Source organism: Rutilus rutilus (genome assembly GCF_951802725.1).
Source record: "Rutilus rutilus genome assembly, chromosome: 2".
Classification (NCBI taxonomy): domain Eukaryota; kingdom Metazoa; phylum Chordata; class Actinopteri; order Cypriniformes; family Leuciscidae; genus Rutilus; species Rutilus rutilus.
Genome location: NC_140210.1, coordinates 43,540,615 through 43,557,763, shown reverse-complemented (window position 1 = coordinate 43,557,763; position 17,149 = coordinate 43,540,615). Strand labels below are relative to the sequence as shown.

The 17,149-nt window shown below is 45.4% G+C and overlaps 1 protein-coding gene across 1 annotated transcript; it reads left to right on the top strand.

Moving 5' to 3' along the window:
- Positions 1-120: 120 nt before the first annotated feature.
- On the top strand, positions 121-7,294 carry cct4 (chaperonin containing TCP1, subunit 4 (delta)). Its single transcript, XM_084403258.1, has 13 exons — positions 121-453; positions 1,385-1,437; positions 1,561-1,650; positions 1,957-2,065; positions 2,676-2,940; positions 3,646-3,775; positions 3,901-4,040; positions 4,586-4,682; positions 4,969-5,079; positions 5,266-5,396; positions 6,110-6,344; positions 6,444-6,557; positions 7,155-7,294. The coding sequence occupies exons 1-13, from the start codon at positions 345-347 to the stop codon at positions 7,167-7,169; spliced, it is 1,599 nt and encodes a 532-aa protein (XP_084259384.1). The 5' UTR covers positions 121-344; the 3' UTR covers positions 7,170-7,294.
- Positions 7,295-17,149: the final 9,855 nt, after the last annotated feature.

Below are 17,149 nucleotides of genomic sequence, written 5' to 3'. Positions count from 1 at the left end.
TAGAAACCGCGCGAATCATATATCACACAATTACAATACACAAAATACTCAGACATGTGTATAAGGGGGCGTTGCAGACCACCTACAGCATATTTCCTCACTGCATCTTCGCGAGGCATGTTTTAAGACACCCCTGAACGTCATCCTCACGCGCCGCACTGTCACGCTCGGGGTCCTTTCTCTGCTACCGTCGCGACCGGTGGATCTGGAAGGTTCTGTTTGGGGAATCCGAGCCGAACGTTATCTGAACCCATCCGAACCGCAGAGACGGCCTAGAGACACCGGGACACGTCCATCTGCGTCTGTGAATTCCGTGGAATAAAACGGCATAAATATTAGCCATCATGCCTGAAGTCGGAGCGTTTCCAAGCGGGTATAAAAACAAAGGAGGTGCGTATGTGGACCGGGACAAACCCGCGCAGATCCGCTACAGCAACATCAGCGCCGGGAAAGGTGAGGAGATCCGCATTAAATCTGACAGAAACACTGACAGGGATTTGTTTTATTAAATTGCTGCACCTCATGATGTGCAGTGGAAGCGTGAGTCAGGAGAAGTCGCGTACCGTTATAAACATGACAATATCTGCACCAACGCTTTCATTTCTGCAAACGTGACCGTGTTTAAAAGCATTAGGAAAATGTCGCCATGTATGGTCATTATAATCACAATAACGCACATTCTCTCACTCACTCACACACACACACACACACTGGCGTCCATATAAGGTGTGGTCCTCATTTTGACAACACATGATGACTTTTACAGTCATGGACACTAAATGAGTATTCATGAATATGTACGTATGAATATAATCAAAGTATAAATATTGTTATTTTAGTGGAAATAAAAAAACGACGTCACATTTCATTCATTAAGAAAGTCTACATTGTTGCTAGAAATTATAACATTATTTAAAATAGTGTGTGTGTATATGTATTATAAAATATGAGGTAACTAAAATGCAAAGTAATAAGTTTTTATGTTTTTTTTTATTACTTTTACATTTTAGTTATCACATGTTTTTATATATTTTTAAGTTTTTAAACTTTTTTATTTATATATTTAATTTTATATATATATGCATGCATTTATCATTAATTTTGTGTATATATAATATATATTCTTTTTTTTTTAATAATGCACATTTTAGTTACCAAATTTATATATGCGTGCGGTGGAATATATATATATATATATATATATATATATATATATATATATATATATATATATATATATATATATATACACGTTTTTAAAATTAATATTTAAATTTTTTTTTATATATATTATATATTAGATTTTAAATTCTTTATAAATTTTCCATTTAAATATGGCAGCAGGTGTAATGATTAATGTTTGATCTTGTATTTTGATTGACAGCTGTCGCAGATGCCATCAGAACAAGTCTGGGCCCTAAGGGCATGGACAAAATGGTACTGTTTTTCATTGATATAAATCTCATCATATAATATGAAAGCTTTATGCTTCACTTGACTTGGCTGTGTATCAATAACTGTGTTTTCTGTGCACTGAATGAGTGTTTCTGTTCTCTGCAGATTCAGGATGGGAAGGGAGACGTGACCATCACCAATGATGGAGCCACAATCCTCAAACAGATGCAGGTGCTTCATCCTGCGGCCAAAATGGTACGTCATTAATCTCTATAACCTGAAGGTGCTGAATGAAAGTTTTTGTTTTAGATTGATATGATTTGCTAAGGGTTTGGGGGGAAATTCACACATGAATTGCGATTAAATTTTCTATCAATTTGAATTAAAAAAATCTTCTAAATGTTGATGTTATGTTGTTATTATTACAAAAAAGGCGGACATCAATAGAGCAGCCCATCAAGAACAGATTTTGAATTGAACATCTAAATGATTCCCACCCAAATGATTGCATGTCCAGGGTCACGTCTGGGGTATCATGTGGTGTATTTGCGTGTGTTTCAGATGGTGGAGCTGTCTAAAGCTCAGGATATCGAGGCTGGTGACGGCACTACATCAGTGGTGGTGATCGCTGGAGCTCTTCTTGATGCTTGCTCTAAACTGCTACAGAAAGGTAAGCTTTAGTTTCAATAAGTGTACTTTTTTATACATGCATGAACATGTTGGACATAAAATTAAACAAATTATAACCCTCTGGTGCATGATGTCATTCAGTGGACAGAGCTTTAAGTCTCCCTGTAGTCGATCATTTTATCCCTTAAATCTCATCTTTGATCACCAAAATGACATATTTAAATGTTTTACCTTAAAATAGCTTGTATGTAACTCTATACTCTTGCCTCATTAAGTATATACAGTTCTATGAATATGCAAATGAGCCTCGCATCCACTCACTCACTCAGCTCAGAGATCCGCTCGTTGACGATTACACGTTGATCTGATTGGTTACAAGGTAGTTTGTGACGTCAGAAACACCAGCGATTTCAAACCGTGTTTTTGAGACTGTCTTTGTCTGCAGTTTTAAGGAGAAAATGCTCAGCAATGGTGTCGACTTATGAATTTACACATCGTTTGTCTTAAAGCATATTAAAAACACCACATAGACATAAAACAACATTAAAAACTGTATTTAAAAGCCATTTTGGGGTGTCCTTTGACCTTCATTATTCTGTCATAGTGGTGTTTATTTATGATGACAAAAAATGGTCTGTTTTTCCTGCCAGGAATCCACCCGACCATCATTTCCGAGTCCTTCCAGAAGGCCGTGGATAAAGGTGTGGAGATCCTGACCTCCATCAGTCAGCCGGTGCTGCTCAGTGACAAAGAGACGCTTCTGAACAGCGCCACCACCTCGCTCTGCTCTAAGGTTGTGTCTCAGTACTCCAGCCTGCTTGCGCCCATGAGCGTCGATGCCGTCATGAAGGTCATCGACCCCGCCACCGCCACGAGCGTTGATCTCCGCAACATCCACATTGTCAAGAAACTCGGGTGAGACGCAGTATAAGTGTAAAACCTGGCAGATACGGTTAACTTTGAGAATGAAGGCACACCATAGACTGTAAAAACATATGCACGTAGTGTCCGTGACGTCACCCGTAGGTTTCTGAAGAGCATTTTTGAAGCCCAAAGTGGGCGGAGCTGACCTTCGCCATCTTGGCTGCGCGTCACTCCCGGATAAATGAAAATGGGCAAAGAGGCGGGATTATCTGAGGTGACGTGACGCTAACAGACAGCAGACAAACGGCTAGTAGTGAAGCAGCGGCAATCCACCTGTCACTCAAGTGGCCACGCCCTTAATTATGCAGAACTTTAAGGCTTAATATAATTTAAACGGATGAGTTATAAAAAAATTCACCCCCCTCACAGTTGTCATGAAGGGCAAAATTAGCTTTATAGACCAGAACCACTTTTTGTACCAGGCTGTAAACATGTTTTTTTCTGCTGTAAAGTTGGGCATTTTAACATGGGGGTTTATGGGATTGACTCTCTTTTGGAGCCTGTCTCTAGTGGCCAGTCGATGAATTACAGTTTAAGTCACTTCTGTTGGTTTCAAGAAAGAGACAGGAAGGTTGTCGCTTGAGACGCATGGAAAGGGATACAAATATTCCCGTCTTTATTCTGTTTCATATGTTGGCAGGTTATAGACAGTCTGAGGTTGCAAAAGCAAATTCATGGGTGTGTTTGTGTTTGCAGAGGAACCATTGATGACTGTGAGCTCGTGGATGGTCTGGTGTTGACTCAGAGGGTGAGCACTGCGGTGTCCCGTGTGGAGAAGGCCAAGATCGGCCTCATCCAGTTCTGCCTGTCTCCTCCCAAAACTGATGTACGTGGTCATATGCAAATGCATTTTAAAATAAAGAACTTGTATCTTCTTGCATCTATAGCACGCATTGGTCGAGATCGTAGTCATTGTTTTAATGTGTTTGTATGATGCTTTTGTTGGGACAGATGGACAATCAGATTGTGGTGTCAGACTACGCTCAGATGGACCGTGTGCTCCGTGAGGAGAGAGCTTACATCCTCAACCTGATCAAACAGATTAAGAAAGCCGGCTGCACTGTGTTGCTCATCCAGAAATCCATCCTGAGGTACAAAATCGCCACAAACCTCCATCACACAGTCACTGACAGGGAGGAAACCTGAAACACTAACCTTTCTATATACAGTAGTGGCCGGAAATGATGTCCAGAGGGGATAATTAAACAATCAAAATATGGGGAGAATGTTATATTGGGATGAATACACTAAACCTAGGCCTGGTTTCACAGACACGGTTTAGATTAAGCCAGGATTAGGCCTCAGGTCAATTTGGACATTTAAAGGAATGGTTCACTTTAAAATGAAAATCCTGTCATCATTTACTCACCCTCATGTTGTTTCAAACCTGTATGAGGTTATTTCTTCTGCTGAACACAAAAGAAGATATTTTGAAGAATGTCAGTAACCAGACAGTTGATGGACCCCATTGACATCCATAGTGGAAAAAAAAACTGTGGTTACTGACATTCTTCATAAGGCCTTTAGAAGCGGTTTTACTCGAGCTCTCAAGCTTGTTGGTCAGTGCATATGAAGAGCTCCAGTGGAATGTATCAGCCTCTGTCTCAACGAGTTTGTGAATCCCTGTGTGTTTCAGAGATGCCTTGAGTGATCTGGCCCTTCACTTCCTGAATAAGATGAAGATCATGGTGATCAAAGACATTGAGAGGGAGGAAATCGAATTCATCTGTAAGGTGAGACCAGCAGATCCAGCACTGTCGTGAAACCATTAAATGCTTGCTAACACTTGATTTTAAGGTGATGTAGTTACACATTACTACTTACTATAGTAATAACAGTAAATTATGCGCAATTACATGCAACTAACCCTTAACCAAACCCTATTCAGGTCATTAATATTGCTCTGTACTTACTCAAATAAGTTCTATGTAACTAAATCACCTTAAATAAAGTGTAACCAAATGCTTTTTAGTATCTAATACACATTCTGAAGTGGACATGCCTCTTCTTTCCCATCAGACTATTGGCACCAAACCTATAGCTCATATTGACCAGTTCACTCCAGAGATGCTGGGAACCGCCGAGCTAGCAGAAGAGATTAGCCTGGACGGATCTGGCAAACTAGTGAAGGTAACCCACCTTTTATAGCATAGATGCATCTCCAACTGAACATGTTTTGTTTTTCTCATGCATACAGGATGAGAAACAGAATTCATATTTAGTTAAACATATTGAGTACACGTACTCAATGCAGAGATTCAGATGTTTTCGTTCTCTCCGTGTTGGATAACGACAGCGGTGTGTTTGTGTTCGTAGATCACAGGATGTGTAAATCCCGGAAAGACGGTCAGTATTGTCGTCCGTGGTTCCAACAAGCTGGTGATTGAGGAGGCCGAACGATCCATCCACGATGCCCTCTGCGTCATCCGCTGTCTGGTCAAGAAGAGGTAACAGAGACTCCGATGGTTTTTATGCGTTTCTCAACACATAAACTGGCAGTTTTAGTTTCACATTTAAAGTATTACTTAATTTTTTTATTTTTTTTTAAGTAGGTTTATATTCAAATACTCAATCTCATAGGATTATTTATGCAGTGTAACTGTGTTCATGCCACCTCTGAGCTGCATTAAGCATTGTATAAAGCATCTAAATGCTACTTCAGATGAAGGTTCTGTTAAGATTTTGTTAGTACTGACCGATTTCATTTGATTGGTAACTATTGTCTCATTCTAATCGAATTTGATTAAACGTTAAAACGTTTCAATGTCACATTAGATAATGCATTAACTAACATGAACTAACAAGGAGCAATATATTTTTACAGTATTTAATAACCTTTGTTAATGTTACTTATTAGAAGTGTTCATGTTCGTTCACAGTGCATAAACTCATGTTAACAGATACAAAAATGTATTGATAAATGTCGAGATATTAATCTTAGTTTAAGTGCTGTAGAACTATTGTTGATTGCTAGTGTATGTTTACTAATGTAAACAAATAAAACCTTATTGTAAAGTGTTACTGAATGCACTCACTTTCGCAGATTTAATTATATAGTGGAGCAAAATAAAATTCATCCGGTTAAGGACAGAGTGTATAAGTGCTTTACTTTTGAGTCAGCAGAAGCTGTTTGTGAACTCGTCTCCCTGTGCATCTGCAGATATCTGATTGCTGGCGGTGGCGCTCCAGAGATTGAGCTGGCTCTGAGGCTGGCAGAATATTCCCGCAGTCTGGCCGGCATGGAGGCGTACTGTGTGCGCGCGTACGCCGACGCCCTCGAGGTCATTCCCTCCACTCTGGCAGAGAACGCTGGTCTTAATCCCATCTCCACTGTCACGGAGCTGCGCAACAGACACGCTCAGGGAGAGAAGACAGCCGGGATTAACGTCCGCAAGGTGTGGCTTTCAAGCACCCGCTCAATAGTGCCATCTACGGACTGAGAGCTGTAATGGCAATCAGAAAATGAATGCTTAACATGTGTTTTGGTCTCTCAGGGTGGGATCTCCAACATCCTGGAGGAGCTGGTAGTTCAGCCTCTGCTGGTCTCTGTCAGCGCACTCACCCTGGCCACGGAAACGGTCCGCAGCATCCTCAAGATTGATGATCTCGTGAGTGATTCATGTCTAATGAGTAAAAAAATACTATGCAAGTCAATAAGGACCATTAACTGTTTAATTTGCAGATGATATATTATCTAATTACATATGTATACTAATTTGCATAAATGTGCAAAACATTTGCTGTTTCATTTTGTTCACATACTAGTCAAAAGTTTTTCCAGATGGGATTTTGGATTTCCACTTTTTCAATCCATGAATCAGAAAATACTGTCAACATTTTCACATAAAAAAAAAAAAAAGACATGACGAACCTTCAGAATATAAATGGGAATAAAAGTGTAAAGTTGGGTGTATGTGGAGATATCTTGCTCAGTGAAGGAGAAAAAACTAATTTTTAGAAAACTGCCTTTAAAAAAATATGTATTGTGATCAAAATGACAGGCTCAAATAGATAAAGTGCAATAAAATGGGTTTTCTTTCTAGTCTAAACCAATTTATAAAAAGCCAAATAGCACAAAAACTTAAAATTGACCAGTGCATGAAAACCGACGCTTTTCTGTAGTATCTTGCCGTAAAGGACCATAATTAGTGCTGATTGTTGACTGTGAACGCTCAAACATTAATGACGTCTCATTTGTTCTGCAGGTGAACACACGATAAAGCGAATGTGTCTAGTGAAGGAAGATCCAAGTCCTCGCAAGAACCCTGTTAAAACCAACTGATCTGTCGCTGTCTGTAGCTGTTACCTGGAGTAATTTAATAAAGCATGTTTTTTGACACGGTAACTGGTTTTTGTTGGGGTTTTTTTTTGTCTTTGATATGTGGTGCATATAATAATTTATTTACATGGTGGTTGGTTGCTGAGGCCAGTGCATTACTGCATGTCAGGAAGTTTAATCTTATTAGCTAATCTGCTTATGTGATCAGAGACAGGGCTCTGCTGTGAGGCCTGAGAAAGTCTGAGATCAACGGCTGACCATCCTTATTTCTAATCAACAACCTTCGGAGTTAAAACCCAGTATTGTAGCACACAAAAAATACACCAGAATGGGACACTGGGTCACTAAAGTTAAATTGAGTGAAAAACTTGTATTACCTATCAACTAAAAAGAAGATCAACAACTTATGATATCAGTGTTGTCGAATGCACCTGCTGCAATGATCCAAATTGTGTTAAAATTGATTAAAAATTCAATATTATACTGTAATTTCCTTGGCGTTAATTTTATGGAATGTTCCATTCTATTAATGGGATAAAATCATGCCATAAAATTGCATGCTAACGTTTTTGGGCATAGCTGATTACGCTTTTGGTTATTAAACAAATTGTATTGATAAAAATGGTATTGTTTTTACAACCAACATTGTCAACATTTGACATTATATATTATGATTTTGCTTAACTTAAACGCATACCTCGGGTCTTTAGTGGCCCACCTCACTACCCTCCTCGTCATTCATTTTTTAAAAGACATCAACCTATAACAAGTAAAAATTAAAAGAATGCATGTTTTCCCATAAATTTTTTGTACAAATTGTATAGGGTCACTAACAACCTGAGGTGTGTAAATATATCTTTTCTGCACAACAATAATTGAATCTTTGACGACTGAATAAGTGCAATTCACATTTATTCCTCAAGGTGGCGATGTCTGATACACAATGATGAAGAGACGTTTCAGTTTCACTCATAATCACCGCAGGCAGAAAACAAAAGAATAGGAAGAATCATCAGCAAAACTTGAAATGGTTCAGTGATTTACTGCAGAGCAAGTACTGAACGCAATCAAATATTAGAGTCACTGTCACTTGATGGATCTGGTGAAGAAGCTGTCAGCGATCAAAATATTGATTTTGGAGATGTTGAGAATGATAGTCTTGAGAATATGTTTGAGATTGTGAATATAAGCCAGATGCTGAATGTATTGAGGAAATGAGCTCTGACGAGGACAGTGATGATGGTATAAAACATCTACTCAAATTGAACCCTTCCAAGCACCAAAAGGTAACAAAATATGCTTGATTTTGTTCTTCTGCAATTGTTACTCTATTATCAGTTTTATATTATCGCGACAGGTATAGATCCATCCGTGTTAGATATAGATCCAGGTCGACAAAGACCCGAATATGTAAAAATGATTGGTGAAACATTCATGCATTTAAGGATTAAAACAGTCATGAGTGTCAGGACCTTTAAGCTGGAACAGGCCAAAAAAAAAAATGTATATAAAAAACTGTTTATTTTTATTTTGCTTATATTGCTTAAAAAGGAGCTGGAAATAATGTGTACACTAATAATGGAAAATACCATCTGCCTTTTTAGATATACTAGTGCAAAAAATGCCCGTGCAAAATCAGTTTTTGTGTGTGTTTTTAGTAATTGTTGGTTTGGTGTGTTTGAGTGCTCATTGTTACAATTACACAGCAAAAGTTCAGTGACATTTTTATTTGTGCATGGTAGAAAGCATACAGTGAACTCCGAGAAAAAGTTATGCTTGAGCAAACAGTTTGTGAATAGGCAACTACAATGATGCCCGTGAAAGAGACTGTGAACGCATTGAATAGGATATGTTTAGTTGGTGAATAGCATAGGCTACTATTACACAGTAGCGATAGCGTTAAGCGCACCAGAATGAAATATAATATTCAGAAGTAAACAGCATAGCTGACTTACAGATTCAGTTTACAACCACAAATGAATAAGCGCCTCGATTCAGGGAGCAGTGCAAAGTGCCCGTGCAAAATCAGTTCTCTTACGAGAGGTTCTCTCGTATTGCGTAAGCTAGCTTACGCTGCGGGAAAGTCTCCTTTCACGAGATACTGAAGCCCAAAATTATCCTAATTTTTTTAAAACTTGTCAACGCAGTGCGGCAGCCTGCAGACCTAGGGCAAGCGAATCGCGTGCCCATTGGCTGCTCTGCGGCAACTGCAGCAGCCTATGGCTGAGCCTTGCGCGTGACGTCACGTCCAATGAGCGCGCTTGGCGCGCTTAGTGCGTCACAGCCCGTCATTAGGGGTGTGGCTTAGCGTATATAAGCAAGGAACAGAGGCTGCTTCGCTGATTTCTGTCTCTTCAGCGAAGCTCTTCGCATCGCTGATCTCCGAGGAAGCCGCCGTTGAATCCAGCGACCAGCACGCCGAGGATCTCAGCCTGAGGACGCCGGCCGCTCGCCGCCTTCAGCCTTCCCTGCCTGCTGCGCCATCCGGCACATATATCCTTTTCTGCTCTGTGTTGTGTGTGTGTGTGTCCGCCGCGACACACTTGCATCTAAAAGAGCGCGAGGCGTTGTTTCAAATGCCTCGCACATCCTGTGGCTCGTGCAGAGCCTCGCTCAGCGACGGAGACCGCCACGTGCTGTGCGCTCTCTGCCTGGGTTTTGACCACGCTGTTCGCGCTCTCTCCGAGGGCGGCTGCGAACAGTGTGAGGAGTTACCGATGTCGACCCTACGGGCTCGACTCGCTAAACTTGAAGAAACTCCATCTTCTCCGGCCGCTTCTTCCGGGCCACGAAAGAAGAAACGTCGCTCTCAAAGGCCGCCGGAACTGGACGCTACAGCTGAGCGCTCGCCGGAACCTCTCCCGCGAGCCTCGCTCTCTCCTTCCCCCCCACCCTTCTCCGACGCGCAGCGGCCGGCCACTGCCCGCACTGCCGTCGCCCTGGGGGACGATGCAGATGATGCCGCTGACAGCTGCTCTCTGCTCGCGTCTGACAGCGAGGAGTGGTCGGGCTCGCACCGCTCCGCCCCCTCGACTCTGGAGTCTTCTCGAACCCGCGCTAGTGTTGACGCAGAGCTTCTCCGCCTCCTCACTTTAGCGGTCGAGAGAATGGGACTGGATTGGTCCCCACCTAAGGAGCCGGAGCCCAATCGCCTCGACGGGTTTTTTCTGCCTAGCCGCCGCCCTGCGCCTGCCTCTAGGTCAGCACCCTTCCTGCCTGAGCTCCACGCCGAGCTCTCTAAGTCCTGGAACGCTCCGTTCTCCACCAGACTCCGCTCGCCAGTCTCCTCGGCTCTCTCCCAGGTGGACGGAGCCGCCGAGAACGGCTATAACGGCATCCCCGCCGTTGAGGATGCTGTGGCAACGCACCTTTGCCCGCCGTCTGCTAGATGACGCTCAAAGTCTGCCCTGCCGTCTAAAGCCTGCAGGACCACCTCAGCTCTCGCCGGCCGCACTTTCGCCGCCTCCGGCCAGGCTGCTTCCGCCCTGCACTCAATGGCTATTCTTCAGATCCTTCAAGCCGACCTCCTCCGTGAACTGGACGAGAAGGGCTCGGATCAGTCTGCCTTTACCGATCTGCGCAGCGCTACGGATCTCGCGCTGCGCGCTACCAAGACCGCTGCTCAAGCCATCGGCAGATCCATGGCCGCGCTCACCGTCATCGACAGACATCTCTGGTTGACGCTCGCGGACATGAGTGAGTCAGAGCGCGCTGTGTTTCTCAACGCACCACTCTCGCCCACCGGCCTCTTTGGCCCTGCGGTCAGCGGAATTGTGGATCGGTTCTCTGAAGTACAGAAGGCTTCGCAGGCGATGGACCTCTTCCTGCCCCGCCGTTCGAGCTCAGCCACAGGCCGCCCTCAAACTCAGCCTCCTGTGCGCAGCTCTAACCAGCGCTCTTCCAAGCCTCCCAGCGCTTCGCAGCGACGCCAGGGCAATCGCCCCAGGTCGCGCTCGACCAGCCGTCACAGACCGCCGCCCCCACGGGGCCCGCGGTCCAAGATCGTGTTGAAGCCCGAGCCCGCGAAGTCCTCCTAGCATCCGCAAGGAGGAAAAGATGGTTGAGTCCCGCTACGGCCGGACCGCCATCAAAACGCACAGCTCTGTCAGTCCCCTATGTTCAGGCTACTGCAGCAGCACACACCGCAGCCAACGAGCCAGTATTAACACTCGCTCGCCTGCACACAAACGCCGTTTTCACGGCGACCCAGATAAATCTCAAAAAGAGTATAAGTGCTTTAAGTGTAGAAAATGTGCCCACACCCATGTGCTCACTGCTTCACACAAGTACAATCCCCATGGTAACGCGCCCAGAGCGCTCTCTCATAAAGCGGCCACACACCGCTCGAGTTCTAAATGTAGTAAATGTGCCCACACTTCCGTGCTCACAACTACTCGCTGCTCGCTCTGTCACTCAGTTACCTCAATTTGCCACGGCTCAAGCCGCAGGGGTATTAAGTATAGAAAAAGTGCCCACTCCCGTGTGCTCACTGCCTCACACAGACCAGGTTCCCATGGCAACGCGTCCAGAGCGCTATCTCTTAAAGCGGAAACTTTCCGCTCGAGCATCAAGTGTAGGAAATGTGCCCACAGCCCTGTGCTCACACCTGCCCACTGCCCGCTCTGCCAGACAGGTTGCAAACCTCATAAAGCCCCCAAACACTGGCCGTGTCATAAGTGCAAATCCCGCGCCAGCTCACGAGCACGCGCGTCCACTTTCAGACACCATAATCCCCACGCCGCTCTCGCGCCTGGGATGTTTGACAGCAGTTCACGCTCCATCGTCCGAGATCGAGCTACTAAATTCTGCACAGTCGGCCAGCCCTGTTCTTCTGCCCTCGTGTCCGAGCATCGGCGGCGCGCGCGCCGCCCCGTCTTCTCTGATACAGGTTCCCCATCCCGCGCAACGCGGCGATCTGAACCCAGAGACCATTCGACCCCTAGCCATGCATGCAAAAGCATGGGAGGCTATTCAGGGCGCGTCAGAATGGGTGCTCAACACCATAAGACACGGTTATTCGCTCCAATTTGCTCGTCGCCCTCCGCGCTTTCTAGCGCAGACGGAAACGAAAGTGAGTTTGGAAACAGCACATCTGCTTCAAGCAGAGATAACAAAGCTGCTGCGAAAAGGGGCCATAGAACAGGTACATCCTTCCCTGAGCGAGTCAGGCTTTTACAGCCGTTACTTCCTCGTTCCCAAGAAGGACGGAGCATTAAGACCTATTTTAGATCTGAGACATCTGAACAAGGCTCTCATGAGACGGCCGTTCAGGATGATTACAACCAGACAGATCCTCGCGCAAATTCGCCCAGGAGACTGGTTTATCTCTCTCGATCTGAAAGACGCTTATTTCCAGATCCAGATAACTCCCCGTCACAGGCCATTTTTGAGATTCGCCTTCGACGGTCGAGCTTATCAATACACAGTCCTGCCGTTCGGCCTGTCTTTAGCACCCCGTACATTTACGAAATGCATGGACACGGCTCTCGCTCCCCTGAGGAGTCAGGGAATGCGAATTCTGAACTACTTGGACGATTGGCTCGTTCTAGCGCAGTCAGAGACAGAACTTGTGTCTCACAGAACAGCGTTACTCGACCACCTGGAGGGTCTGGGTCTAGCGGTCAACTGGACCAAGAGCTCGCTCTCGCCCCGGCAGTCGATTTCCTTTCTCGGAATAGAACTGGACTCGGTGGCGATGACGGCCAGATTGTCGGAGCAGCGCGCGCGCCGCATCCAGCGCCTCGCTGCATCCTTCAAAGAAGGCAACCGGGTTCCCCTGAAGGCATTCCAGCGCATTCTGGGGCATATGGCCTCAGCTGCAGCGGTTCTTCAGCTGGGTTTACTGCGCATGCGCCCGCTTCAACGCTGGCTGAGAACGCGCGTATCCCATCGAGCCTGGGCGACCGGCGGCTCGCTAATCAGAGTGACTCAGGTCTGTGTCTCAGCCCTGCAGCCCTGGCTAGCAGCCGAATGGTATCACACAGGAGTGAATATGGGAGTGGTTTCACACCGGAAAGTTGTCTCGACAGACGCGTCCAACCTAGGTTGGGGAGCGCTCTTCGAAGGCAGACCGGTCTTTGGCCACTGGTCAGACCAGGAGAATCTCCTACACATAAACTGTCTAGAGATGCTCGCGGTCGAGAAAGCGCTCATACACTTCCTCCCTTTCCTCCATGGTCACCATGTTCTAGTCCGCACGGACAACACTTCAGTAGTGGCCTATGTGAACCGCCAGGGCGGTGTCAGATCAAAGCAACTCTGCGCCCTGACGGAACGCCTCCTCGTATGGGCTCAGCACTCTCTGCGCTCTCTGAGAGCATCGCATGTGCCTGGCCATCTGAACGAGGGCCCCGACAGACTGTCCAGGGACAATGTTCCCCCTGGGGAGTGGTCTCTACACCCCCAAACAGTCCAGTCGCTGTGGCGCCGCTTTGGCAGAGCGAAAGTCGACCTCTTTGCGTCAAAAGACAACGCGCACTGCCCAGCGTTCTTTTCAAAGAGCGAGGACGCGCTGGCCCAGTCTTGGCCCAGCGGCCCGCTATATGCCTTTCCACCAGTCTCTCTGCTGCCTCAGGTTATCGAGAGAGTCAGGAAAGCGCGCCACACAGTGCTCCTCATAGCCCCGTTCTGGGAGAACCAAGCTTGGTTCCCGGAACTCATACAATTGGCAGACTCAGCCCCTTGGCCGATTCCGGTGCGGAGAGACCTTCTCTCTCAAGCCCGCGGCTCGATTTGGCATCCCCACCCAGAGCACTGGTCTCTGCATGCGTGGAGCCTCAACAATTACATGCTGATCTACCAGAAGGGGTGATGAACACGATCATACAATCTAGAGCCCCCTCCACGAGGCGGCTCTACACGTCTAAATGGTCTGTGTTTAACAAATGGTGCACTACCAAAGGGCTCAATCCACAGACATGTGGGGTCTCGCAAGTATTGTGCTTCCTTCAAGAGCTACTGGACGCGGGCAGGTCCCCCTCCACGCTCAAAGTCTATGTCGCGGCCATTTCAGCGCTCTCTGTTTCAGAGCCGGGCCGCGCATTAGGAAGGAACGAGTTTGTCATCCGCTTCCTTAGAGGAGCGAGGAGGATGAACCCCCCGCGACCCCCTTCGGTTCCTATGTGGGATCTTTCACTGGTCTTAGACGCACTGAAAGCACATCCCTTTGAACCCTTAGAAACTGTGGATATGAAATACCTCACGCTCAAAACCGTTTTTCTGATAGCACTGTCTTCAGTAAAACGTGTGGGAGACCTTCACGCGTTATCCACTAACGCTGCGTGCCTCGAGTTCGGACCCAATGACTCCAAAGTTATTCTCAGACCGAGGCATGGGTACGTCCCAAAAACTTTGGGCACTCCCTTCAGAGCGCAGGTCATTTCCCTTTCAGCCCTGCCGAATACTGGCTGCGAGGCAGATAGTCACCTCCTCTGCCCAGTTAGGGCGCTGAGAAGCTATATTTCGCGCTCCGCCGCCTTCAGGCGTTCAGAGCAGCTTTTTGTTTCGTTTGGTGGGCGCACCAAGGGTCTCGCCGCCTCGAAACACACTCTGTCCAGATGGATAGTCGATGCTATCGCAGCTGCTTACGCATCTAAAAACCTGCAGTGCCCCTTGGGCATTCGGGCACACTCCACCAGAGGCATGGCCTCATCGTGGGCGTGGTCCAGTGGGATTCCCATTCATGACATTTGTGCAGCGGCAGGCTGGGCCTCCCCCTCCACATTTGTTAGGTTTTACAACCTGGAAGTTCCCGCCTTGCAGGCCGAAGTGCTATCAGTCTAAGTCTCGCGTAAGCCAGCCCACTGTCTGTGCGCGGGCTACGCTGCTGATTTAGCTCTACTGGTTGAGCTGCACTATATGGAAGTGTTAGTTGGACCGGCTGTGCCGCTCCCTGCCCCATATTATGTGCTTGTGTACTGTGGTATCTTGGCCGCCCAGCTCCGCTTCGCGTTCCCTGGGCTCCCCATGGGACTCATTCAGGATGCTGGGCGCGCGCACGGCGTTGACAAAGGTGTTCCCGCAGCGTAAGCTAGCTTACGCAATACGAGAGAACCTCTCGTAAGAGAACGTACTCGGTTACTAACGTAACCTCGGTTCTCTCTAGAGAGGGAACGAGTATTGCGTAACCCGCCGTGCTCTCGCCACGAGCTCATTTTCGCTTCATGCGACAGAAACCAGCGAAGCAGCCTCTGTTCCTTGCTTATATACGCTAAGCCACACCCCTAATGACGGGCTGTGACGCACTAAGCGCGCCAAGCGCGCTCATTGGACGTGACGTCACGCGCAAGGCTCAGCCATAGGCTGCTGCAGTTGCCGCAGAGCAGCCAATGGGCACGCGATTCGCTTGCCCTAGGTCTGCAGGCTGCCGCACTGCGTTGACAAGTTTTAAAAAAATTTGGATAATTTTTGGCTTCAGTATCTCGTGAAAGGAGACTTTCCCGCAGCGTAAGCTAGCTTACGCAATACTCGTTCCCTCTCTAGAGAGAACCGAGGTTACGTTAGTAACCGAGTACGTTTTTGTGTGTGTTTTTAGTAATTGTTGGTTTCTTGGTAAAGAAAACACATTTTTACTCAAATTAATCAAAATGGATTTATCACGTTTTGGAACCAAACTATAATATTCAGAAGTAAACAGTGTAGCTGACAGATTGTCAGAATGTTTATTTTTAAACCACAACCTTCTTGGGGCTTCTTTGACCGATGTTTATTTTTAAACCACAACCTTATAAAAATGATATTTTTAACGATATCTTTTGCATTTCTCATCCAAACAACATCAAACTTGGCACTGCACTTACTCGTGCCCGTAGCGAGACACCTGTCGAGTTTGAAATCAATCGGACTAACGGTTCGAGAGATATGCGGTTAACAGACACACACACAGACAGACGTTTCTGTAATTTATAGATAGACTAGTGCAAAATACCCGTGAAAAATCAGTTTTTGTGTGTGTTTTTAGTAATTGTTGGTTTGGTGTGTTTGAGTGCTCATTGTTACAATTACACAGCAAAAGTTCAGTGACAATTTTATTTGTGCATGGTAGAAAGCACAAAGTGAACTCTGAGAAAACGCTATGCTTGAGCAAACAGTTTGTGAATAGGCAACTACAAATGATGCCCGTGAAAGAGACTGTGAACGCATTGAATAGGATATGTTTAGTTGGTGAATAGCATAGGCTTAGTAGTTTACACAGTAGCGATAGCGTTAAGCACACCAGAATGAAATATAATATTCAGAAGTAAACAGCATAGCTGACTTACAGATTCACTTAACATCCACAAATGAATAAGCGCCTCGATTCAGGGAGCAGTGCAAAGTGCCCGTGCAAAATCAGTTTTTGTGAGCTGATTGCCGTCAAAAAAGTTCAGAAGATATTTCTTAGTGATGGCTGATTTCAACAGTTTCAATATGATAAAAAATAACTTTTATATTGATTCAATGGATTAATTGCATTTTGAAAAAAAAAAAAGTGTCATGAATTTATTGCATTTTTTGGGGGAAATTATTGCATTTTTTGGGAAAAAAATATTTGCATTTGTTATGTTATTATAACCTAAAGATGCTATGTGAAAGTTTGAAACAGAAAATAGTGGTTTTCATCTTGCCACTTTCTTGGTAAAGAAAACACATTTTTACTCAAATTAATCAAAATGGATTTATCACGTTCTGGAACCAAACTATAATATTCAGAAGTAAACAGTGTAGCTGACTGAGTGTTTATGTCAGAATGTTTATTTTTAAACCACAACCTTATTGGGGCTTCTTTGACCGATTCAACCCTCTAATGTCAGAATGTTTATTTTTAAACCACAACCTTATAAAAATGATATATTTAACGATATCTTTTGCATTTCTCATCCAAACAACATCAAACTTGGCACTGCACTTACTCGTGCCCGTGGCAAGACACCTGTCGAATTT